This window comes from Gasterosteus aculeatus, chromosome 9 (assembly GCF_964276395.1).
Source record: "Gasterosteus aculeatus chromosome 9, fGasAcu3.hap1.1, whole genome shotgun sequence".
NCBI classification, from domain to species: domain Eukaryota; kingdom Metazoa; phylum Chordata; class Actinopteri; order Perciformes; family Gasterosteidae; genus Gasterosteus; species Gasterosteus aculeatus.
Window position 1 is genome coordinate 16,021,350 of NC_135696.1, and position 26,063 is coordinate 16,047,412.

A 26,063-nucleotide genomic window follows, 5' to 3' on the forward strand; every position below is an offset into this window, starting at 1 on the left:
GGCTTTTCGCAGCTTCCCTGACACGTCGCTGTGACAGTGTGAATGAGGCTTCCTCTCCTTTTCAGTGACGTCGTGTCTAATTCGACACATACCACTTTTGGAGAGAGAAAAAGTCCCCTCGCTGTGCCTTTCAGATGGAGGAGAATGACGAGCTGAGGAGGGCCCACGATAAGCGGCGTGAACGTCTGTGTCTCATCCAAACCAGCTACAAGACAGTCCGCGGCCAGCTGAAAGACATGGAGAAATCGAATGGCGTGTGAGTACCCGCTCCACACAACACAGTTTACAAATGAGAGCCAATAGTCAGATGCACAGCACATAAAACACAGAAGACCTGTGCGTACGCAAAGTGACTCGAGGTAACTTCCAGCAGCAGGCAGCGAGAGACCTTTCAAAGCACCTCGCCGTGCCTGATGTTATAACCCCCTGAAACCACTCAGCACGAGTCTTAGGGACTCATTGCTCTCCACATGTTGTCTGACAAGACCCGATTGTCGGATTTAGGAGAGTGAAAGAAATTCCTTCCTTTGCCTTTGAAAAACTCTGAGGTTTTAAGCCCAGTCAATTTGGGCCTTTTTGTGCCAAGTGTGTGTGTGCGTGTGCGCTTCCGCGTCTCTTCTCCCCCAGCGTTCATTAGAATGTGAGAGCCAGAGGCAGGAGGTGTCTGGTCCTGGGGAGGAGGCTAGGTGTTTGAGAAGGCCTGTGGAGGGAGGACGAGGGGAGGGGGGAGGATCCATTTCCTGTCTCGACCTGTTATCTTCACCAGAAACCACAGGATTTTTACACAAATCGCAAAACGTGCCGGGAAATGTCATTAATATAAGGGTATTTTTGTCTCCGTTGTCCCGGCCTTTTCCCCACTTCTTCCGTCTCCGTTTCTACTTTCCAGCAGCATCATTGAGTCTTTCATAAAATTGTAACTAAAGGTGCACATGTTTGGTGGCCGCACGGGAGCAAAGTGTTGACCCCCGTCAGCGGTTTCCTCTCCGGGTTAATTAAAGAAAACAGCAGTGCAATGTGAGCCCGTGTGAAAGTGGAGCGAGTGCGAGAGCGTGTTCAGCGCTGGGCTCGACGCGGCTCATGTCAGCTCAGCGCGGCTCAACAGCATGTGTCTGAGACAGTGGGAACAAAGACGGGGAGATGTGGGGAGAGAGAGAACTCTCAGTGTCAACGCCGTTGTGCCACGTTTTAGCAGGTTATCAAAGGAATGCTGTGTGCTGGACTGCCTTGGTGTTGTGTATGTTTGTGTGATAGGGAGAACAGGGCTGGAGAGAGACCAAGACAAAACAAAAATCCATAATAATATGTTTGTAGTATCAATGTCAGTGTATTTGTATTTCATGACTGATTTGACATAAAATTGATGAAATAAGCAGCTTTGCCCTTTTCAGTCTGAGCCCTCCATGGCACCAGCCAGTCACTCACCGTTATGTTCCTGGCATTCATTTGGCATTAAGCCCCATCCTTAAATAGCTGTTAAACCCACTGGGGCAATGCAATGCTGAATGAGAGACAATAGAAAATGACTTAAATACTCCCATTAGTGCTGGGAAATCGGGCCCTAACAAGTCAGTGGGGAGAGGCATCCGGTCTCATTGCATTTGGAGCTTGTTAGGGATTTCCTTGTAGCTTCCATGCTGTGTTGTTGCATTTTTGGGAAGATGCAGGGGGTCGTTTTCGTCCCCCCCCCCCCCCCCCCATCCACCCGTCAGCCCTCCTTGTGTGAGCAGCGCAATGTGAGCCTGTGTTTATATACACAGGTTACCTCAACTTATGTTGATATAAATGTTAGATAGTTGTATCATTTTTCTCCAGATATTAAATGACCAGACATCTATTTTCTCATCAGCAGAATTAACTATGGGATTAAACAATCGCTTGCTGTACGGCCGGAGGGTGTGTGACATCATCACTGTGTGTGAATACCTGTCCCCCTCAAGATAGAAGTACCAGCCGGTCTCAGACCAGACCGGCGGGCTCATCAGCATGCGCGTGGTGCACAGTTGGCCGGTCCCTAGGAAACCATGCTGCCATTCACCATTACCACAATATTTTCCCAAAATGGCATAGCGGAGAAGGGTGGAGGGGGGGGGGAGCCAGCTTCTTATTTATATTAAGGAAGGAAAAAAGTTTTTTAATCAGACTGGGGATGATGAGGGTGAGCAAATAAAATTAAAGGTTATTAAAGCATCCGTACTCTGATCAAAGTTGCGCCCATAAACAGATTCCCCCTGAATCAGAGCAATTAGCCGCAGCGGCGCGGAAAAGTTCTCCCTATTTCCTTCTGCTTAATAATGGAAACTAGGATACCATAGGGGAGAAAGCACTGAGGCCTGAAGAAGATCGCTCTCTCATGGCTTCATGTTCAACAGCTTTTTGGTCCACTGTAAACAAATTAAAATGCTTGGAAAAGCTTTAGCTTGACTTACTAAAGCTTCATACACCTTTCATAAAGAATGGCGTTGATACCCACCGTACTTACTAATCACACAGCTGAAATTTAAACCGAGCTGTGGGTGAAATATCATGTACTTTAACAGCTCCGGGCAGTTAGAGTACCTCAGAGTGTGTAAAAGTGTATCAATCTCTGACCATACAGTGAGATTATACGTTAAGAACCGTTGCACTCCGGGAAACTAACCCCGAGCCCACAGATAACACCGATATATAAACTCACACACGCATACACTATGAAGGATTGCAAGGGCTCCAAATTGCTCACAGGGGCGTTAGCAGTATTAAATGAAAACACTTATCCCTTCTTCAGTTGCCTCCAACTCCCAGGTACCGGCGTTTGTGTAGTGTTGGCTTAGTGTGCCTGTGTCTGCGTAGCCAATCGTGGCCACTGCGCTATAGCAGTGACCCTAACCCTCTATGTCCACGCATCCCCCTCATTGATTGAGTACGAAATGAGAAAGTCGAGTATGTGTGTGTTCGTGTGAGCGAGTGAGTCAAAAATAATATTGTCCTCGGCTCCGCTCGCAATCTGTGGATTTCTCGCTTGAAAGCCATTTTATTTTTGCAAATGAAGGGCGAACTGGAATCGAGTGCGTCGGGCCTCGATTGATTGATGAGTTGGGAGCCTGTTGAGCGCAGTGGGGACAGTGTGTGAGTTGCAGGGTGAAGTTCAATGGAGGGGGCAGCCACTGAGCGCAAAGTGTCATTAAGTATTCATAAGTGAGGTGTAGACATTTGAATGACCTCGTTTGTGAGTGTGTTTTTGCCATTATCTACATTTGCATGGCACACGGGGAATGGTCCAACGCCCTGACACACGGGCAGTGCCCTGGGCTTTAACCGGCGTGCGTACGCGTGTACACGATTCGCCACTGAAATGTCAGAGTCAAGGCTGCTCATTTGAATACTGCTAAAGATGGCTAAAAAACAAAAACACAGCCAGAATAAGGGGCCTTGTTACCCCCTTGTGAATTGGCCAGAGGCAGCAAGATGATGTACAATTCCAGCCATTTTCCCTTGTTAGGACGGTTGCTTTAGGTGTGTATGTTTGTGTGTGTGTGTCTGTGGAAAAGTGAGGCTGTCGCTTTAATTCCTGTTTGCCTCTACGTTTCTACTTTTTGTCTTCTTATACATTCTGTGTAAATGTGTCCAGGCCGGGTGGAAGGACGCAGCGTGCAGAACCGCGGCAGCTGAGACAAGAGAACAGCGATGCGGTTTGGAACGAGCTGTCCTACCTCAAAAACCTCACCAGGAAGCTCGCCATCGAAAAGTAAGTCTCCGGCTGTCAAAGCTGCACGGCGGTGTCGTTTCTACACGGACACATTGAGCGCTTCTTCTGTCCCTTCTTGTTTGCGGGTGTTAGAATTAGAGTGTGCCCCACCCCCCCTCCCCCCCCCCGACTGGCAGCGTCCACCAGGCTCTCATTACCAGGATCGGAGAATTTGTGCTCATTTGAAAAAAATGGTTTGCCCACAAATTCACAAATAAAAGTGTACAAAGTAAAATTGCATCATCATTTCCACTAAACTCTAGTCATGTTGCTGGTGTTATTAAGTATCAATGAGATACGTAACCTACTTTATTTAGTGTCTTCAATGAAATAGAAGCTTTGTATTTAATTCCTTTCTTAGATTTTCGTTCTATCTTTCTCCCCGGCTGTCTTTGTCTTGTAGTCTGTCTCCGGGTGCAGCATAGTCACTGTCTTGTTTGATCTAGAGAAGCCCCTGTAACTGTACCACTCCCACTGACCCTCTATGATGCTACACAAAGCTTGGCCTAAAGCCTCCCCCGGCCTTCACCTCTCCTCACCTCTTTCCTCCTCCATCCTGTACCTCTTCCCCTCTTCGGGCTTGTCTTCCCAGTTGCCTCCCTCCGGTCCTCTGTAATGCTGCAGTAGGCTGAGGCCAGAATTCTGGTACTTGCCCCCCGCCGCCCCCACCCCTTCCTCTGCTCACCCCCCTGCCCTGTCCTCCTAATCCCAGCTGAGCTCATTATGATATAGCCCGGCTGCCTCTCTCCAAGCCTGAGCTGTCTGAGCTAATTACAGGCTAGCAGCCCTAGTGCCGCTGATGCTGCCTGTTAAGGGATGTCCGTCCGTCTGTCTGCCTGCCTGCCTGCCCGGCCACGACTGGAGCCGAGTAGAGTTGAGCACTGGATGGTTTGGAGAAGGGGGGGGGGGGGGGGCAGAGCGGCAAAACACGTAGTAGGGCCCTCGGATCTGACCTGTGAAGGAAACCACAGGGGACGGCAAGCGGCCTGCCTCATGCCCAGCTGTGTAACCGGCCTGCTCTCGCGGGGTTGGTGTTGATCCCCTTCATGTGCCCCCCAGGAGCAGCTCCACCTCATCTCCTCCTTTTTCTCACCCCCAGGGTCTCCTCCGTACCCGGGTGGCCGTTGCAAAGTAAACTTGGCCGTGGTGTCCGTTCCAGGGCATCTGCACACGGCACAGCGTGTTAAAACCAAATGAAAAAGCGAGCAGTGGCCCATATTCCATAAACTTACCAGCTTAACTGAACAGCTTTACTTCCACGCAATGCAAATTCCTGTTGAGAGGCAACCAAAAGGCAACGTGTGTCCATCACTGAGTTTGTGAAAGCATAACTACCAGCTATTCGGGAAGGACGTTGCAGCGTGTTGTTCCGTTGATCGTGTTATAATGATTGTGCTTGTGAAGGTTATGCAAAGTGTTAGCAATGATCCACTAAGGGGTCATTACCTCCTGGCAGCTGAAGAATTTAGGGCCAAATAAAGGCCCCTTATAACGCTTTAAATGCCAAGTGGCCGGCTTTAGAGGAGAGTCTCAGCGTAATCGCATTCGCTCCTCCTTATTGTCATGATATCGTGCACAGATGCTCCCTATCACCTTGTCCAAAACCAGCACTCGTTAAACACCATCGCGGGGTCCAAATGACCAGCTTGCCTGATGCCCCGGCTCCCTGCGGCTCATCCAAATGGGGAGGCAGTAAGCTGCAACTTGCTTAGTGTTTGATAGCGTATTATTAACAGGTTGGTGTCTTGGTGTGTTGTGTTTAACGGGTTGGTCTCTCTTTGGACCTTGTTAAGATATGCAAAAGGTTTTGTTCATTGCGTTTAAACAAGACATAGCTAAGACAGGACAATGAGGTCAAAAGCGTGTGGACCCCTGAACATTCGACCCATGTGTGATTATTGAACGTCTCATTGTACGTTGGATTGACGTGGATTGGAAATGTAAATAACCAAGTTGATATTGTCTAAAGATTCCTGATTTTTGTTATATTGTTGTTTATAGTATGGGACTGCCCTGTTGCTTTCTACTCTGTCAGCACTTCCACAACTGAAACAAAATCTCCTTTATATAGTCATAGGATTATGCACTGACAGAATCTGACATGAAGACCTCTATCTCAACATTTTATCAGTTTAGAATATCTCTCAAATGCACACTGAAGTGTGTTTAAATCAAATGGCACCTACACATAAACAATTGACACCGAGGCTGACTTTCAAAAGGGATTTCTTTCTGTTTGTAGTAGCTCGCTCTGGCATGAAACTACGGGCAGGGTGGGCAAAGAAAATTTGCAGTGGGATCATTTTATCTGCCTCATTATGCATCTGTCTGCGGCACTCCGTGTCTGTGCTGCGGTAATTGTTGTTAAAGGTCTGTTGGTAAAAAGAGGCAGGGATAATTTAGGCACCATAAACAGAATAAACACACGCAGTGCACCCTCCGACTTAAGATGCTATACTCAGACGACATCAAAGAATAAATTAGCTAGCGATTACTGGGGAAAAAAGCCTTTGAGATCATTTGCACTGCAGCGGCGGTGGAAGCTCCTCTGTGGAGAGTGACCATTACGAGCGCAAACCTCCCCGATAAGCGACGTTGACACTAATTAAGTTTAATCAATTTTAACCCGATGTTCCTCATATTCCTCTTATTTCTTTTCGTTTCATCTTGATTTGCTAAAAGGTATTAGAAGTAATGAGAGTCTTTTGCCCCCCGGACCAGGGCTTAGTTGGAGGAGGGACACATTTGCTCACACAAACACACACACAAACATAATGTTTTATGCATGTTTTCTTATTCTGACAACTAAGGTTTTTTCCTTCATTAATTATTTGGTCAATTAATTATTGTGCAAAAAAATAAAATCTTGCTTTACATTTGGTAATTATGATGAAAGGTTCGGTTTGCCATCAATTGTTAACTAGTCCCATATGAAGACAAAATTTAAGCGTAAAAAAACAAAGTTTTTTCTATGAAGCAAATCTGAAATAAAATTGCCACATACAGAAGACTCGAGAAATCATTGTGCCGGCGTCCTCTCGTATTTGAATAGTCTGCAGAAGTGGTATCTGTTCCTCATCTTTAATAATTACAACATTATGATGTTGTTTTTATTCCATATTGGGAACACCCTTGCAGCATCAACACACCTCTACGTCCTAGGTTGTTTCCACTAGACTCCCCATTCACCTTTCAGTGGCCTGTGGCAGGATAACGTAACTCACACTCATTATTGAACATGAGGTGAACACATAAGTGAGCAGATGTAAACTCCAACAGTCACGATTTACGCTGACAGCGATGGCTCATCCACCTAAACTCCCTGCGTGAATGAGCAGCCCTGTAGAGTTTAACCAGAGGGTCCCCACTTTCCCCCCAAAAAACATTCTTTCCCCAGTTTTATAAAAGCTAAAGATTTTTTTTTCACTTTCTCACCGTATTCCCTGCTGTTCCTGTGTATTTAATGTGCCGAAACTGAAGAAGAACAACGCCGGCACGCAAAAGCACAATGGCTGTAGATGATGTTGTGTTTTGTTCACCCTTGTGGACGGATGCTGGCAGTTTGTGCTGTGAGCTGTGCTAGATGCAACTGCAAGTGGGGACGAGATCAAATGACACGGAGTGGATAGCTGAGGGCCGAAGTTGTAGTGCTGCACGAGAGAGAAAATGTTTTTCAAAAACGGGGGCCAAAAGAGCGGCGTGAGACACAGACTTCCATTGCAGACCGCATCATTACCAAAAGTAACACCCGTCTTGTGCTTTTACTTTGGGCTCAGCAGAGAAACTTATTTTTGCTTTTATGCTTGCTGAGTGTTATTCTACCTTAGGTGAAGCGGCCAAGTTGAGAGGGAATTGAAAATGGTCCGACTCGCTTCATTTAATTCAGTATTCAGATTGGAGGGGGAAAAAAAAGAAAGAACGGACTTGACATTCACTACAGGTGTGGTTGAAGACAACCCTTTTCTCCTTAGTGACTGCGAGGGCACGACAAGAAAACATTGTTTCGGATAAATTGCCGCTATCCGGGGGCAGCCTAACGTATGGTAAAGAGTTGGACTTTTCTCATCATCGGGACCCCAGTAGGTTGAAAGGAGTAGTCATCTGTCAATTAAATGATGTACTGACATGAGGAAGCAACGTGTGAGGCGTCAGACTGTAATCGGTAAACTGTAGGTTGAAAGATGTGGTTGAAATTAGATGAGAATGTTCTGTCAATGATCCAATTTGATAAACTAACATTCTAAATGTAAATGTCAACTTTTCACACTGGAACATTGTCATTCACATCATTCAGCTTTACAAAACTAAAGCAAATGTGACAAAATGATAGTTCTATGCAAACAAATTTGTCGACAAATCTAGGCTTTGATTTTGTATTTATCTGTTCTTCCTCGCAATAACATTGGCAGATATTGATGATGAGTCACCAAATTTGAATATTGCTTTTGCAACATCCCAAGCTCTGCTGATTGCAAATCTGGTGCACACGCTGCAACGACTGAATGCTACTGAATAAGGATTCTTTCATCTCCAAATTGGTATGCTGTGAAATCGGAGGCCTCTGGCCAATGAGCTTCGTCTGCAATCGAATCCCTTCTTCATCCAAGAGAGAGTATGCCTCTCCTCCTCCAACAAAATTGAATGTTATGCACATGAACTTCGGTTTAACGTCAATACCATCAGCATCCGAAAAGGCATAAAAGAGAAGCAGGAGATGGATTTCACATACTGCATATTTCAGCTCATTTGTCCCATTAACGGCCTGGACACATAAGGCAGGGACGGTGCCTCATCGACTTGAGTTCATTTATGGAGGAAAATCTATAGAGGAGCGACACATATCCATCTGCACCCCCCCCCCCCCCCCCCCCCACCCCACCCTCCCCACATGTGTGTACTTATTTAAGCTTCGGTCAGCCATTAGACAAGGCCTCTGCTGGACTGTGTGGGCTAAAAAGCTAATTAATTTCCTTCCCTGTGCTATGGCGATAACCTTTCCCAAGTCGTCATCTTCTCGGTACCCGGTATGGAAATATCTCTTTGGTTGATCTCGCAAAATGAGATTGGTGGAAACCGGTGTCTAGTTTGAGTTAATTGCCATACTCACCACAGCCACAAATGGCCTGTTACTCGTGGAACACTTCAGAGTGTAAGGCGCTGGCCGCGCCTGCTGCGTGCCTTAGGAAGTACGCCACGAGGAAGACCTACTGTTGTAATGAGGTTAACTGGGGGAAGAATGCCACCAGTAGGAGTGGGAGCTTGTTTCTGGTGTTTCTCTCTGACTCTGTGGAGCAAAGGGGAGGGGAATTAGGTGTGTGTTTCAGGTGTGGTTGTCTCAGTGGGCTCGTGTGTATCCTCCGCAGACTTCAGTTGGGGTCCTAATAATAACTTGAAAGTGCAAAGTCTCGAGCATGGCTCCACATAATTAGCCTTTAGCAGGAATCAAGCTAATTGCAGAGAGGTAATTGGGCACGCTTTCAGGTCTGTTTGTCTGTTGTGATACACACACACACATACACACACACACACACACACAGTGTACTTTCCTACCTTGGCGTTTCATGTTTGCTTGTCACTTTGATTTCCAGATGAATTAAAAAGCATTTTAATTAGTTGGTTTTTAACAATGTCTTCTTTTCTGTTGGGAGGAGAAAGCCAGCGCATAAGATTTGAGCTTAAATGTGTAATAAAAGTTTCTATAATAGTGAATCCCACAGTTGGATCCAATGGATCAAATTGTCTTATGCCATTTATATGTTGGAATAGATTTGACATGGGAGCAGTGTAAAGCAGAGTTCCCTGTGTGTGTGACTGCAGGGCGGGCGTAGAAGAGGAGCTGGACATGCTGCGAGTCCAGGCTGCCATGGACCGGGCCACGGTGAAGGAGCTCCACTTGTGTCTTGCTAATGAACACCAAGGTGAACCCTTCTTTTCTTTATTCTATTTCATGAATGGAAAAAATGAGAGTCATAACTCTTTAAAGTCACTTTCTGTCTCCCTTGAAAAGCCTTTTTTGTTATTGTTGAAGCGTCTTTCATTCATTTTTTTAATATTCAAATTGTCATTCTAATGCTCTTATTCTTGCATTGGGTTTCTGTATTGTTCTCTACAATGTCAAGGATCTTGCCACAGGCTTAGTACACAGATTTAGTCACTGGATGTTTTCCCTTTACGTGTTTAAATGACGGCACTTTTAAGCCATCCTTTTACCTCTGGGTCATGTCTATTAGTGAGCAGAATTAATAAGACAACTCCCGGCGGGATAAATGCGAAAACTCAATTAAGACTTGATCAACTCCTCGCAAATTGATTGAGAGATCAAGTAGTGTTCATCTTGTCTGCATATATCATTCCTGATGTTGAAAAGCGAATCACTTGTAAATCCAATCTGCAAGCTTTTGTCAGACGTTGACCACCGCAACCGTTGGCCTTAATTAACCAGTTCAATAACAAATCTGTCCTCGATCACTTTCATTTTCTTCACAACTGATGATTGCGTCTATTGAGATGCAAGCGTGTGATTTATAGGATGGCACTAATTAAAACAGCGGATCCTTCTCTTATTGACAGTCTGGTCAGAAATACTGAGAAATAAGCCCATTAAAAAGGACATACTTAGTTTCACGTCTTGTCAGAAAAATACCCAGTGAAAATAGATGTTACGCAGAAGGCTGACAATATGTGTCTTTTGTCCTGTACAAATCATTAATATTAACTCCAAACTTTAACGAAATCCATGCCAACTGCACAGAGCGGCTTAATACAATTGTCTCTCCAGCACTTTTTATTGTTTTATTCTCACTGTATTAAAAATACACACATGACACAATACCAAACCATTTACAGGTTTTCTAAGCAAAAGATAGATTTTGATACAAAAACCTGTGAAATCTTTGAGGCCCTGCCAGCGGATTTCAATTTTAGATTTAAATGGATAAAATAAGATAATGTTATATAATATAGATAATGTTACTGTCTGAATAAATTCTAATAATTATTCCTATTTTGTACATAAATAAAGGCTGTATTGGCATGGACAGAATTTGCAACATTTACCTCTGTAAACCCTATATGTTTAGAGTCAATCGGTGAAGTCAACATTATTAACAAAAAGATATTGTGGCCAGAACACTTGTTCCCGGGGAACCTCTGTGACCCGATCAAAGCGATGCAGGGTTGAAACGCTCACACCCGGGATCACACTAACGAAAGGCAGCACATGAAAGGAACGGGGGCAGCCCATGAAGAGACGTGGGAGGGACGTTAATGTATGCCGCAGTGCCAGGACCTCCTCCAACCGCGGGTGACTAGGGAGCCACCGCGTCTTCTTCCGAAGGTGGTGCCGAGGTGCCAACTCCCCAGCCGCCTGCACTGAAGCTGGATAATTGTCTCTCAACCTGGTTATGTAGCCAGCGAACACAGCAGCCCTCCTGTCCTATTTGGTGCTCGGTCTGATTGGATGTGACATGCACCAGGAAGACAAAAGAGCAGGCTAATTCAAAGTAACAAACTTCCCTGGGCAAGGCGTCAAATGCAAAGCGAGGGAGCAGAGGCTCCTGGAAACAGAGCCCTCACTCCTTAACTCTCCCCTTCTAAGGCCTCTCGCCTTCCCGAAAGATCAACTGACCTGAAAAGTCGGGGTCCTGAATATTTAACGCTTGCAGACTCATTGCGTGAATTCATTTAGGTCGCCCTCGTCCTAAATGTTTCACAGGAAAGAATGAGAAGCGGAAAAAGTTTCCCATTGTTTTCTGCCGTCGAGCAGCGACGCCGAGGCTCGTCGGATCGCGCACGCACGTGAATAACGCACTGCGTTCATTCTGTCCTTATCATAAGGACCAAATCATATGTTTGTCGGGGGCCACTATTAAAGTTCTCAGACTAAAGCAGCGTGTTTGTCTGCGGAGATTAGTTGTCCATTGGGGAAACACAGTGGACTACAAAGCAGTGCAGCCCGGGGCTGTGTGTTCACGGGGGGATTCGAGCACTTCTCTTCGCTTGTTTAAGATCCCTCGAGAGCGAGAGAGGGAGGCTGCACATAGCGTGCAGCAGTGTGCGCTTTTGAACACTGTTTTCCTATTTCCGCATGGACTACTAAATAAAACACCTTCCTGTTAATCAGTGGGAAAACGAGGCTCTTTGAGAAACAGGCGGCAGGTTTTAGCTGTGCTGTTTCAAGTCCCTGTGAAAACCTGCTTTTCTTTTGATTTGATTGACATCAGAAGAGAGAAAAAAACTGGACCTTTTTAGAAAGAAAATAGACCTTAGTAATGCTAATTGATTTAATGTACCCTCTTTCTTATCATTCTATTGATTGAGCCGCCTGAGTTTGACACATCATGTCACAATAAGCAGCTTTGTTCCCTTTTGCAGAATTGCTTCACAAAGTGCTACAGGAGCGCCGGGTCAAGAGCAGCACACCGAAAAAGCTTTCTGTTTCTTCAGAGCGTATGGAGCAGTCATTTAAAAAGGTACAGCACTATGCCGTCACTGAGTGTTCTTTGTCATTTCCAATAAAAGAGCCCAAAAGAGCCGCAACTCAAACACAAAGCCTCTCAGAGAAGGGGGCTTTTTTTGGGGTCTCTGTCGAGAACGATTCCAAAGTAAATCGGTGTTATCCTGGAAGTAGTTTGTTTATTCTTACAGTTAAAAACATTCTCAGAATAATCACAAATAACAACTGAAGGGGTGGAGCAGAGAACATTTTATTAAGTTGTCCCAGAAAACAGTAGATCATTTAACATAAATGTTGAATCGGAGGGGTGCATTTTTATCCACCCCCCCTTTCTGCCGCCATTGCAGTGAATCATCAAGAGTGGTGATAGCCATCTAATTTTTTTTGAAAGGTACCAGTCTTCACCAGCAGGCAGAGTGGGAACCAAATAAAAGGGGGAAATTGCCTGGAGGCACAAACCCAGCAGGCATGCACTGTTCTCTTAAACAGTCTCCACCAAAGATCTGACAAATACACTAAGTGCTCCTGGTTGAAGAGGGCGATCAGCGTACGGGGGTGCTAGTCGGATGTCCGTGGTGTTGCCAGGCTGGAGAGGGGGTTGTGACAACCCTCATTGGTTCGGCTGTACATGCACATTATATGCATTTGCACGTTGGGAGGGAAAACACTTTGTGCATGCTACCACACGCAGGTCAAATAAAGAATTAGCTTCTAACAGAAATGTTGTCTGATAACATCCAGTGTCCTCGTTACAATAACAGCTTTTCATGGTGCTGTTTTAACTAGCATTCCAAGAGCAGCATGTCCAGAAGGTGGATAATTTTTGCTAAAAACAACTTGTATTAAAAAAGTTTTTAAAAAAACAGTACACAAAGTTTGTACCACTGAGGGCCCGTATCTCTGACTCCTTTAGATAGAGCAGCTGGAGCGTAAGATGTTGTCCCTGGAGGAGGAGACCGAGGGGCTGAGGGAAGAGAAAGAGATGCTACTTGAGGCCAAGGAAGACTTGGCCCACAACTGCCGCAGACTGCAAGCCTCCCTGGATCACGTGCAAACCCAGGAAGCTGTCCGTGAAGAGGCAGCCCGGGCCCGGGCCCTGGCCCAGGGGGAGCGGCACCGCAGCGAGATCGCGGCTTTGGAAGGCCGGCTGGCTGCCTCTCGGAAAGAGGCTACCAAGCTCCATCAGCAGTTGCTGAAGCTGAGACAGGATCTAGGGATCCTCAGGGCGGCCAGGGACTTCCACAGGAACCGTGCGGCGGCAGCGGCAGCACCAGCGCGGGCAGCCGGGATGCCGAGTAACATCAGCTGCAAGGTCAAATTCAAAACAACGAGGCTCAGAGGTCCGTTACACCAGCGCGGCCACCGAACAGTCGGCGCCAATCAAGCCATCAGCTGGCAAGGCCGCAGCCCCAGTCCCACTAAGGACGAGTGGGAGGATATGAGCGTCGATAGGTAATGATACACACACACAGATGCACTTATTCTCTCAGGCACCCTCCTCATTATTTTTCTTGGTGTTAGGAGTGGAGCGGGTTGAATTGTGGAGGGCGGGGGGGAGGGGGGGGGGCACGAAGCATCGAGGGGACAACGTGCATATGCAAAGCATAAGCAAATGGGTGATTGAATTTCATCTTCTGTCTAGTTGGTATTCAGAAGCCAAAAGAAGAATGCAAGGAAGAATGATAGAGAGAAGGAGAGAAGGAAGGGGGCGGGGGGGGGGACTACTGTCAGATCCTTTGAAATATCCTGGGATGCCTTGCTTGGAGCTTATTGACTGAAATTTGCATGCAAAATTAGCCACCTCTCCACACAAAGTTGAACCGTTGCCAGGAAAGCCCGGGGATAAGGGGGCCGCCCCAAAGCCCCGATACCTTCCAGTGATGCCATTTTCATGCACTAGTCACGCTACCTCGAAATTGACAGTTTGGCAGTTTGATTTAATTTACTGGTCCTTTGCATATTCACAAGCCCCCCCCCTCTCCTCTTGACAGCACTAAGGATCCCACTGCAAGTATCAAGCCCCCCTCCCGCCACACACCCATCATCCACCCGTACACACACAACCATACATGTATAGAAGGTAACACCAGCCTGCGTCTAGTCATGTTGGATATCCCGTGGCATGTAAATTCACAAATGTGTGTGTGTGTGTGTGTGTGTGTGTGTGTGTGTGTGTGTGTGCGCTAGTTTTATTTCTTCCAACCGCCCCCTATGATCCCCTCCCGACACACAGATACCAACACCACACACACACACCTTCAATCTTACCCCCCTGACTCATTCCTCTCCTCGCATTTAGTTGGATAAATTTTGAATGACCCTACTCGGCTCGGTACCAGATGTCTACAAGCTGTTTAACACTCTCTAAATTAAGAACCATCGACAGTAATTATTTCATGTTTTATGCACAAAAAAAAGCCACCGAGCCAACATCTATTGAGTGATGGTCGGGCTGATGTGGTATCGCTGATACTTCCCTCCACTCTCTCTCTCTCTCTCTCTCTCTCTCTCCGTGTCCGCTCGCTGTTTTTCCTGATCTTTCTAACTCCCCATTTCTTCACAGACTAATTCATCAGGCTGTAATCCACCCCTTCTCAATCCACATGAGGCTGTTTAGCAGGGACCGGGTGCAGCTACGCCCCGCTTTCCTAATGCCCCTCCATGTGGCTAATAAGCAGCCGTCTAATGTAGGCTTTACCTGAGAGGAGGATCTAAGTGGGTTTGTGCAGAACGGAGATGTTGTCTTATTTAAGGCACCTGTCAGCTGATTTGTTACTGTAAAGCCTTCCGATATGTTGTCTTATTAAATGCGTCTGGCAGCTGATTTGTTACCGTGGAGCCTTCTACGTGTCTTATCTCACAGCGGTCTTCTTCAGCAGTAGTGCTGGTCGGCGCTCCCCGGAAATACAGTATTTCTGCCTAAGGAGGTTTGGCTTAAATAGTGGCGAATAAAGATGTCCGACTCGTTAAGGATACTGACAAGTCTTTGTTTTTTTCCCCCCTGTCCGTTTTATAGCTGCCTCTGGCTCTCTCAGGTTTTGAGCTGCTGGAGGCATCTGACCATTTTGAGCAGATCAGCAGTTCTGTTTCAGAGTCAGACAGAATGAAAGCAGGTGGAGGAATATCGGTCCGAAACGTGTTGAATTGTTGTGTGTTGTTCAGGATTGTGTTAGAATTACCTCTGGAATACACTTCATCACAACTTATTGAGAAGAAAAGAATTCAGAAAAGGGAAAAGCGACGCTTGGTGTCACTCTGTTCACTACTAAGCCATCTATGAGAGGACGTTTATCAGGTGTTTTAATGATGGTGGCGTCTCAAGGTAGAGACATGGTGGGTGCAGAGGATTATGATTCCCTACATTTTCATACTCATCACACCACGTGAGTCCCACATCAACACCTCATTCGCACAGTTTTTGCATGCGGGCTTTAAAATGAGCGGATGTTTTTAGACTTTCTAAAATCTTGCCATACCATGCCAGCTCAACATACTGGTTTGGCCTGATGTTCACTGCGTACAGCTTGAGACAGTATTGTCCGTAGTATTTGTCAATTTGAATCTTTATGCGATGCGTAATTACTTTTCCAACTTATTGTCAGACGATTTCAGACACCAGCATGAAACCGGTGCCATTTTCCATCAAATGCTTGTGACCTCGGTGTTAGTGGTGGTGATTAGTGATCCTCAGCGAGTCCCTGTGCCCCTTCCAGACCGGCTTTAACCCTAACTAGCCCCACAGCCCTGTCATGTTCCAGTTAGATCCTCTCACTGTGGTCTTTACCTCCGCTGCTTCTCCCAGGCCCCACCTTAATAAACCCGCCAGCGTAAATGTCACTGGCTTCCACCTTCACGTCAAAGGTCACTGTCAATAAACCTGTGTGTGTGTGTGTCAGCGTGTGTGTATGTGTGTCCCAGGAAGCCGTTGCCGTGTGTCCATCAGACGCAACTTTGCTTGGCTCCGCTCAGCCGTGCCTCTCACACACGTCTGTCACAGCGAGAGGGCTAATGAAGGCCACAGCCGCTCTCATACATGTTGATGCATTCACCATCGGCACCAGGCACTGTAGCTTTTCACTTCATTTACACTCACATTTACACTTTCAGCGCAGAATTTGGATGGGACATTGATTTTCTGTTGGAAGTCCGGGGTAGAGGGGGGGTTCGAAATGCACATATTTTTGCCCGATGTCAACTAAATCAACCATAAAAGGTAAATTGGATTTTGTGTAGTTGTGTTCGCTTTGAGAGGCCTTAATGGCCTGTAATAACGCCTTTTCTTTACTCTGACAGTGGTGAAGAGTACGAGGACAGTCTCAACAGTGTGACCGCAGGGGCGCCGTCCTACAGACAATGGCCTGACAAAAAGGTGGGTCATCAAAGGAATAAATGATATCCTTTGAATAGTTTGAGAGCACATTGTTGTGACACGCTTATTCTGATATAAGCAATATTTTCCGCCCCATACATTCTAAACCATTGTTCGGTTATTGATGGAGACTGCTTATCAGCACAGTTAATACAAATGATAGAATGGTTTTATTATACAATATTTTAATTGTGTTATTTAGAATATTCAAAGTAAATTATTCCTTGTTTATTTAAACAGAATCTGTCAACCTGCTTTACGTAATGAGTAAATTTCAGACTACCTCGATTAAAAGATTAACAAGTTGTATCACTTAAGTGGCATTATAAGTACAATTTATCTATAGCAAATTGTAAATTGGCTTATTTGATGAAATTGCACTTTCTTGTTATTTGCTCTTCTGAGTCTGTACCCTATGGTTGAATGCAATTATTAAGTCGCTTTGGATAAAAGCGTCAGCTAAATGACATGTAATGTAATGAATTTAATTTACCTACAGCTTATGTTTCATTTCACATTTATTCTGACAGGGTGATTGGGTTGAAGTCTAATTGCTGCTGGTTAATACTGGATAGTCTTTTTTTTGGTACCCATTTGAGATCTTATCAGCCTACGAAAGTGCACATTTTTTACAATGAAGGTAAAAACAGCTATAAAGGTTTGTGCGATTCGCCAGGATATGGACGAGTGCTCTTGTAACTATCTCAACCTCCATTGCTCTAGCATATACAAAAATCATCCCATGTGTTGTTGTCGGTGCTTTTTCTCCTTCCACATGCTCTCCACCCCATGGAAATCAATACGCCTGGACCCTTTCTCTTGTTCGTATCAATCCACTTCATAGCAGGACATGGCAGCTCCGAACCCCAGAGAGATGTGTCCGTCAAGAAGGGAGAGAAGTGGGGAAAAAAGGGGACCCTTTAAAGATATTCGGTCTCCACAAGGAGGGGAGCTCGGTAGATGGTGGAGGCGGCTGTTGTAGTACATGTAGCCTGGGAGCTGTCAGGACCCTCACTCTCAGATCCCCTTGAGTTTCACCGCTCCAGATCCGCTAAATGTGCTCATCAGCTCTTCCCGGGCTGCTCGCTGTGACAGCCCCCGGCCCCTCATGACACGCCAAAGGGTCCCCCACCCTCCCCCACACACACACTCTTCTCTCTGCAAGGCACCGTGTGATCAAACCTGGCACTGATCAGCTCCTACCTGACCCTTTGTACAAAGGAAACAGGCAGACAAGAAAGGGGCGGGGGGGCTTCTTTGATGTCACTACAAACGATGGTGCATTCGGGAGTGTGTCACACACACACACACACACACATGTGCAGACCAAATGACTGCACGCACACAAGTCATACTGTAAGAGTGAGTCTCGGCTTTTCCGCGGTGATCGAACAGAGGCGGAGTGTGCAGGCGCCTGTCAGAAGTAATACCCGGCCTGAGGAGCATTTGCGTCGAAGTCAGTCGAACGCGCTCAGGTGAATTATTAAAACACCGGGTGATTTGTCTTGCCGCGTTAAACTGAGCACAGCCTGTGATCATGGTGTCATTATGAGCTGCGTTTCAGGAGGCACAACATGTCAACCGGTGTTAAACCTAACAGCTGCTTTTCATCTCTGTCTCTTGTCTTTTCTGTTCTTTCAGTCCTACAGGTGTTCACTGATGTCAAACACAGCGCCAACAGGAGCCGAATCCGACTGGAAAAATAAACATGTTCCGGCCCGAGGTAGCATGAGTTTTCCTTTTTCACACCCCTGCAGAACTACAAAAAGTCTAATCGACTATTAATTGCAGCAGGAAGAACACTCGATGCGTGTACATGCTGTCGATCGGAAACAAGTATCTCAGAAGTTAACAAGCTTCGTTTTTGTTAGTTTTTGGAACTTGACACTCTTGAATTGGTTATAAATGGAAAATGTTAATCATTCAAGTAGTTAAATATATCACCATTTTCACCTGTGCATACACAGATACACTTTTACATAAGCCTGTTAACTCCCACCAGTAGCTTCTAAATAGGGATTTGTTCGCTGCACTTGTCGACTCTGAGGTGCCTGCGTGTACTTCCTCCTGTTAGACGTTGAACAGCATGAGCCGTGGGACCGAGGGACGAGAGGAGAGGAAAGGAGGTGGAGGAGGAAGAAGAGGATGCTAATGAAGACCCGGCACTACTCCTCCTCTTCTCTGCAGCAGCGCACAGAGTCCCTCCAGCATCACATTGACATACTGCGAAGTGCCAAGAAAGACGCTCTGCTTTCTGCCAGGGAGCTTCGAAGGGCCAATGAGAAAAACACGGCACAACTCGACTCCCTCACCGAGAAACTCTGGATCAGCGAGCAGCGAGCACAGGTAACATTAACAGGGAAATCAGTCAATTGGAAAGTGTTGGTAATTTTCATTGATGTGTTTCTTTATTCTTTATTTGTGAGTGCAGTGCGTCTATCACGCACAATAAATGGCTTCAGGGCGACTCTTTTCTGTGGAGGTCAGCGGCACGGATCAGGAGGGGGGACGATGATCTCTCTCCCTCTTTTTTCCTCTCTTCCACTCTGCTGTTGTCTCGCTGAATGTTTCAACAAGGCAGTTCCTCCACAGCAGTCTGTGTCACTTGCACTAACATTTCGCTGTATGCAAGACCCCGTGTGTGCAGACACACACACACACACACACGCGGTGACCACTGCCACACACTCATTTAGTTATTTAGTATCTGCCTCCAGGTAGGAAACTGTTAGACTTGCTAAGGACTATAAATAAAACACCAAGTACTTTGGCCCTAAAATGTACCTCACCTGCCAGGTTGTCCTTTTACAAACCAACATACACAAAAACACACACACACACACTTTGTGCCCACAAATACACACACCAACACCTAGACGGATAGTCGTTAATCAGACAGGCAGGAGACTTCTTTTGGTGGATTCAGAAATAGCGGCAGCAGCCAGTGAGGTCCCACTGGGCGCCTGATTAGGCGTATGTGCCTGTATGTCCTTATGTTTAATGAGTGAATGGTACAGATACAGTATATTACACCTACACACACACACACACACACACAGAGGTCAGAGTGCGGCCCTTATAGTGCTGCTGTCTAGGAAGTGGCCCTTGTGCCCCCACCCAGGAATCTGATTGCTAAGGCCCAACGAGACCTTAGACTGAGGCACAGCAGTAAAGCCACACGAGGTTGCACAGACACACTCACACACACACACACACACACACACACATATACACTGTCAATGAGTGGACAGAGAGGGGATTGTTGTCTTCCTGTTTGTTTCCTCTCCCCTCCTGCAGTATTAATGCCACTCCACCAGAGAAAGTTGGAGCCGGCTGACTGGCCGAAGCCATGTGTTGTTGCCCTCTCTGCAAAGGGCAAGAGGTGATGGACTTTGGGCTTGTTCCAGGCGGTCCTTGCCAACTTTCAAACTAAAACTCTCTGCTTGTAATTGGCCTAGGACAGCCTCCACAGGGGCCATCATGTGAGAAGTAGCATGGCAGTTTCTCAGAAACTTGTTTGTGTTGCCTAGAGATCGACCGGTCTTGGATAGTGGAAGGTTTGGAGCAGGAAAAAGCTGAATAATTGTAAAACTCTCCAAAAGCATCTTCTCTCAATTTATTGCAATATCAGATGTTCAATGGGGCGGGAACGGTGTGTACCACTTAACCTTTCATTATTTAGGCTGCTTCTTGTTTTATCTAACTTCCGTCTGTAGTCGCTGTATGAGTTTCTAACTGCATTTTAATAGCTGCTACAGTATTTTCAGAAAAAGATGATTCCTATTATTACTTGGTTTGGTTATGATGCTAGTGGTGGGGTTTAGCGACCACGGTAATATTACTGCAACAAAGTCCAATGTGCCAAGTTATACCAACAATCAGATTATTTTGATGGTTGCAAATAAACCATGAAGGTTTTAGACAGATTATCCAAACCATTTGATCTTGAAGGAATAGCTGAAGAAGCTTAAAACCTCAGGTGACAGGTAAAGCATTCCCTCCTCTTTCTACCAAGGTCTTGACAAAATGTGCTAGTCATGCGTATCATCCAAATACAGGATCATTTTTGTAACTTGGATTATCTACTTCACTCTGTCATTACTTCCTTGTCTACTTCACTTTGCAGTGTACTCTGACATGGCTTCGCAAATCTAGCAGCTTTATCTCTTCACGTGCCGAGTGCACTACCCTCCTCAAACACGTAAGGGCCGGATTATCACAGGATTAGTGGGTGCAACAGACAACCCACTACCTTTTTAAAATATACAGACATTACACTAATGTCTCTGTTGATTGCTTTACAAAGTCACTGTGATTTCTGCATGTGTATATGTGTCGCTATTACAACTGGTTTCCAAATTCTTCCTGCTTCTGATTGAGTACCACGCGGAAAGTTATCAGTGAGACTCCTGCTCAGATGCGAGAAAGAGAGAGAGGTGTCCCCTTTTTCCAGCCTAATGGACCACCAGTAAATCCGCCCCATGTCAGTGTCATCTCTCTCCAGGGCTGAATACGCGCCGTGAAATCAAAGCCTGTATTACAGGAACTGCCATCAATGCCGTTCTTAATGCGTGCACCGCGGCAACTGCAGCCCCAGCCTCGCTTTTCATTCTCCTCTCCTTCCTCTCTCCCACTCGATCACTCCTACTTCGCTCTCTCCCTCCCTCCCGGGGGACACGGCATGCGTGTCTTCAACAGAGGAGAGGAAACCTAAAACAAGAGGGATTCTATTAAAAGGTGTCAGCCAGCAACCAGATATCAATAACCTCCATGTATGCAGAGCAGAGAGCAAACTCCTGGGAATCTGTGGTTTCACTTTGGTGTGTGTGTGTGTGTGTGTGTTCCAGCATTTACTCCATGTGTGCAGCATCATGTATCATGTCCCTGTTTGTGGCATTGAGCATTCTTGATGTTTGAAATTATACCAGGTCAGCTAATTGTGGCAGTATTGAACCAAACAGATGTGTTTATGCCCCATATTTTGTTGAGAGATTTTGTTTTAGCTTGTTGTTAACAGCGTTAACCTCAGAAGCTTGTGTTTAGAAGCGTTGATACACTGTAGATTTGACATGATCAGCCAGTGCCATTATCTTTTGGCACTGTAAACTCATCCTCTCACTAGGATTCACTCCGTCACAAAGTGCTCTCCGATTCTCCAGGATGCCTTTATTATGCACTCCAATCACACTGAGAATTTGGCCCTATTGACGGAGCAGCAACATCATCTGCCTTCTAATTAGCATAAAAAAGGACATTAATCAAAGACCAGATATTGAAGCGCAGCCCCCCCTGGTGCTAACGCATACATATTTCCACCATAATGCGTTTACTCTGTCTCTGCGTCTATAATATTAATGTACTGTGAATTTAATATTAAGTATTTTTGCATCTTTGCAGAGAAAGCTGGGATTTGGTTTAGTACATCAGGTCTCCCATTACTTTTTGGTGTTGCTCTCATTATCACATGACAAAGAATTAGGTCTCCTTGGTTTAGTAACAGTTGAAAAACTTTATTTGTTTATTTGAAGTATCATTAGCAGAATCTAGATCACCTATTCTGTCTGTCGGTTGCAGAAGCTGACCTCTGACCTGGCTGGTAAGGAGCGGCAGAAGAAGGTTCTGCAGATGGAGCTGGAGCAGTGGAGGCAGAGCACGTTACCCCAACAAGCTGTGCCAACAGCACCAGTGAACGCAATGTGCTCCTGCCATGGCGGGACCGCGCCCCCCCCAGCTAATCCGGCCCTGCAGGCCCTGGAGGCCGAGGTCAAACAACTCCAAGCCAGACTTAAGGTTAGTGGTTACGAGTGGTTAACAGTTTCTAATGAATGGGCTTCATGCCTTATGAGATAAATCTCTTAATAGGATGATGGTATTAAGGATTGTGTTCATTTCCAATTCTGTGCGCCATGAAGCTTGAGCAGATAATGCCATGAATAACGAGCAATTGAAAACACGGTTCAGTGCCGTTTGGTTCAAAGAATCTTTGACAAACATGTAGATGAAAATTAGTTTCCATCTGTACAGGCAAGTTGATGGGGAAAAAAAGAATGCAAATTTTGAAGTTTGCACATTTCAATAGGAATTTTCTTTGTGTGCCCCTTGTACTTATTATGCTCAAATCAAACTCATGTTTTTATTCCGATAAAAACTCTCACTGGTATTTGATCAAATATTGATATTTCGGAGTCCCTTTAACGCCTCAAATAGCCAGTTTTTCTTTAGGAGTTTAGAAAATCGAAATTGAACTCTCTTAAGGTTTTACTTTCAAATCATGTTAAATAAAAACCAAATTCTTGAGCCTTTCCATCTACACTCAAAATCACCTGAAATTGCGTGTGATTTCGACACAAATTAGCATTTTCTTATCATTTGATCTTGTTACCGGGTACCTGTCAGAAAGATGAGAACTGGGGAATAACAGTAGAGACGTGCCCTACATCATAGGGAATGAGGTGCGAGTGGTGCCGCGGCGCCATCACCCGCTCCGCAGCGAGCTCATCAGTGTCACCGAGCAGATTGCCGCTGTCATTACACATAGCCAAGGAAGTCATGTCAGGTGACAGGGAAAGGGAGAGGCGAGGGATGCACCGTGGGGGTGCACGCACTGAGAGAGCACATTGTCAAAAGCTTGTACTGTTACAATTCCCGCAAGAGAGCCTCGGCCCTTTAAACCAAAGTGAACATGCACGTTCAAATATCCATCAGACGAGTGATCAGACGTCAGGCTGTCATCATGAGGCGTGTGTCTTAATATGTTGCAATGCAGAGATTTAAAGCGTCAAAACAAAAAAAGATGTATTTTTAATCATCAAGATGAAATGTTGTTATATTTTTTAAATATGTTCAACATATTAGTTTTTTTTTGTATAAACAGTATAGCCCCCATCAAAATATATAGTGTTGTTTAGGTCCATATATTGTTATTTTTTCCTATTACCCTTTTTGCCATCCACTTTGAAAAATACAGCTTTCCTTTTAACCTCTTTTAGCACCTTCCACCCTCCCGCTGTAACTATAATGAGGAGGCATGCTGTGCCTGACCTGTCATCAGCCGTGTCGCGAAAACCTCCCCCCACCTCCGATCGCACACCGAAACGCATTAAGAAACACACACACACACACAGCATGTGCCCTCTCCCCAGAGTGCAGGTGCGGAGGTCACAAGGCAGGTGGCAGCTAACAAAGCCCTGCGAGGCCAACTCCAGGAGAAGGAAGACAAACTCCGTCAGCTGCAGGACAGGTTAGTTTCACACCTTTTTTACATTACACTTTTTCTTCCTTGGTATTACTGAGTCTTTCTCCTTGTGTCTTTTCTAACAGCGGCTACATTCCATTTTTTTTCTTTTTGCATGCTTGCCTCTGTTTTTGTCTCTCCGTCTCCCTGTTTCTCCTCCGTAGGCATGTTTGCACGTTCTCCGCAGCTCCCATCTGTAGTGTTTGATTCCACCATGTGGCAGCACGCTGTCTGCTCCACTCCACCCAGGCATGCTTCTCCTCTTGCGTGAATCATTTGTGATATTATGCGTGTTCTCGTGAGCAAGTGAATAGAAATTACTGAAGGAATTGGGGCCTATGCACATGCGAGCACGTGGGTGTCTTGTGTGTCATGTAGTGCGATGTTACTTATGTGGGTAGCTGGTACGGAGTGCTGATCAAAGCAGCGTATCGATCGTTTGTGTGCCGCAAGGAGGGACCATTTTGGCCCATGACACTAAAACCCACACAGCATCACTCTGGCCTGTAGGCCACAATCCCTAATGAGTTACATGGTTTGCCTACCGTATCAATCGCTGCATCACAAAGTCAGAATGTACAGCTGTAAACAATTCACTCAGGGAAACCGTGTTGTGCATCACCATGCTGCATTAGTGTCTCATCTTTGAACTGAGGGAAGGGTACAAAGCCTTCCTTCCCTCTCATTCTCTTTGTTTGGTATGGTGTGTCCTCTGCCTGCCATTCTCAATAATGCATCCAGGGCATGTGTACGATCGCAGTGGGTGTGTGTTTGTGTGTGACTGAAGCACAGCGGATCACAGCCAGACACCGTGTACATCCCTTAGGTTTCCACGACAGCCTCCTCTGGATTTTGTCACACACTGTTGTGCACTCACGCACACACGCATGTAACTCGCCATCTTTTCTTGCCTACCTCACCATTTGCCTCCATGGAGGGACCCCTTCTCAGAATGAAAGACATGTCTAGACGTCTCTGAAATATACATCTCAGCGCACACACACACACACACACACACGGGGAGCAAGGCTGCTTCGCCTTAAAGAAGAGAAGAGAGGGGGGAAAAGGAATGAATTTCAAAGTATACCGGCATGTCCTCAGTCAATATCCGGCACTACGGCCCTGCCTTATTTATGAAGCCGCTTCTTTCATCTTTAGCCCTGTTGTCTATCAGCCACATGAAACGTCCACCCGCACTCCATGCCTAACAACATACACAGAAATGTGCGCTCTGGCTCTCTGGCTATGCACTCGCGCTTCAGACCACTGACTGTTATCATTACAATACACGCATGTTTGATGAACAATATCGCCAACAAGCGCAGAACAAAGGGAACAAGCGTGTGAGGCATGGCGATGTAGTTTGAGGCTCTCTTTCCACTAACACTCATAAATAGAGATCACACGCTCTGGCTGAAGCGCCACGTATCCCGCATTCTTTTTTATCCTCTATTCTTTTTGGGGCGCAGAAGTCGAGAACTAAAATAAATGTTGTCGATCTAATTGCCATTAGCATTGGGACAGAGGGAGCCGGCTGGGGCTATTATTGCTGCTCTCCGTCTTTAAGTCAACACCAGACAGTCATCTGAAAGGTTCAATATGGGTTTTCTCATTAATGGCCAAATCCATGGGGTATCCAGCCAGCGCTACTTTCCCCCAAAGACCCCGGGCTAGACTCTCTCTCATTTAATTTAATGTCACTCCAATAGGACAAGCTCACATTTATTTAGCCAGTCTGCCCTCAGGCCTTCATCCACCTAGGGAGACAGGGACATTTACTTACACGAAAGCATTTGCTCTAACGTTTCGTCATCTGTTTATTCAAAATCCATGAGCCATGATGCGAATGTGATCATCTACTACATCTTTGAAATGAAAAAAAAAAAGGCCGGGAAAAACATTTTAATTAACTGCAAGCTTATGATCTTTATTCTATTTGTTCTAATTCCCCGAGGTAAAGACAACCATGAAAAATGCCTCGTATTTGCCTTTTATGAAAACAGAATAAAGCATACTAACATACTGAGCCCATTTAGTACAAGGCCTCGCGGATGCTGGAATATTAAGCATGTCAATACAGCAAGTTATCAAAATAGGAAGTGACACGGGGCGCATGTTTGAAACAGTTACGACATGAATATCTTACAACACCGAGACATTAGCCTCTCTTTAGGGAAGAATTATCAGCACAGTGCAGTGCAAAAACAAACAATATTTTTTAGAACACGTTCCCTCCGTAATCAGTCTTTCCCAAGCCAGGTCCCCCCGCTGACGTGTT

General features: G+C 45.7%; 1 protein-coding gene across 2 annotated transcripts in view; it reads left to right on the forward strand.

Moving 5' to 3' along the window:
* cntln (centlein, centrosomal protein) overlaps positions 1 to 26,063 on the forward strand; it is a 71,250-nt gene that overhangs the window by 26,787 nt on the left and 18,400 nt on the right. For both annotated transcript variants that reach the window (XM_040187167.2, XM_040187168.2), the window contains exons 12-21: positions 135 to 256; positions 3,611 to 3,727; positions 9,545 to 9,645; positions 12,101 to 12,198; positions 13,096 to 13,634; positions 16,476 to 16,551; positions 18,193 to 18,274; positions 18,626 to 18,897; positions 22,126 to 22,341; positions 23,694 to 23,791. In XM_040187167.2, coding sequence (XP_040043101.2) covers positions 135 to 256; positions 3,611 to 3,727; positions 9,545 to 9,645; positions 12,101 to 12,198; positions 13,096 to 13,634; positions 16,476 to 16,551; positions 18,193 to 18,274; positions 18,626 to 18,897; positions 22,126 to 22,341; positions 23,694 to 23,791 — 1,721 coding nt within the window. The remainder of the gene's footprint in view (positions 1 to 134; positions 257 to 3,610; positions 3,728 to 9,544; positions 9,646 to 12,100; positions 12,199 to 13,095; positions 13,635 to 16,475; positions 16,552 to 18,192; positions 18,275 to 18,625; positions 18,898 to 22,125; positions 22,342 to 23,693; positions 23,792 to 26,063) is intronic.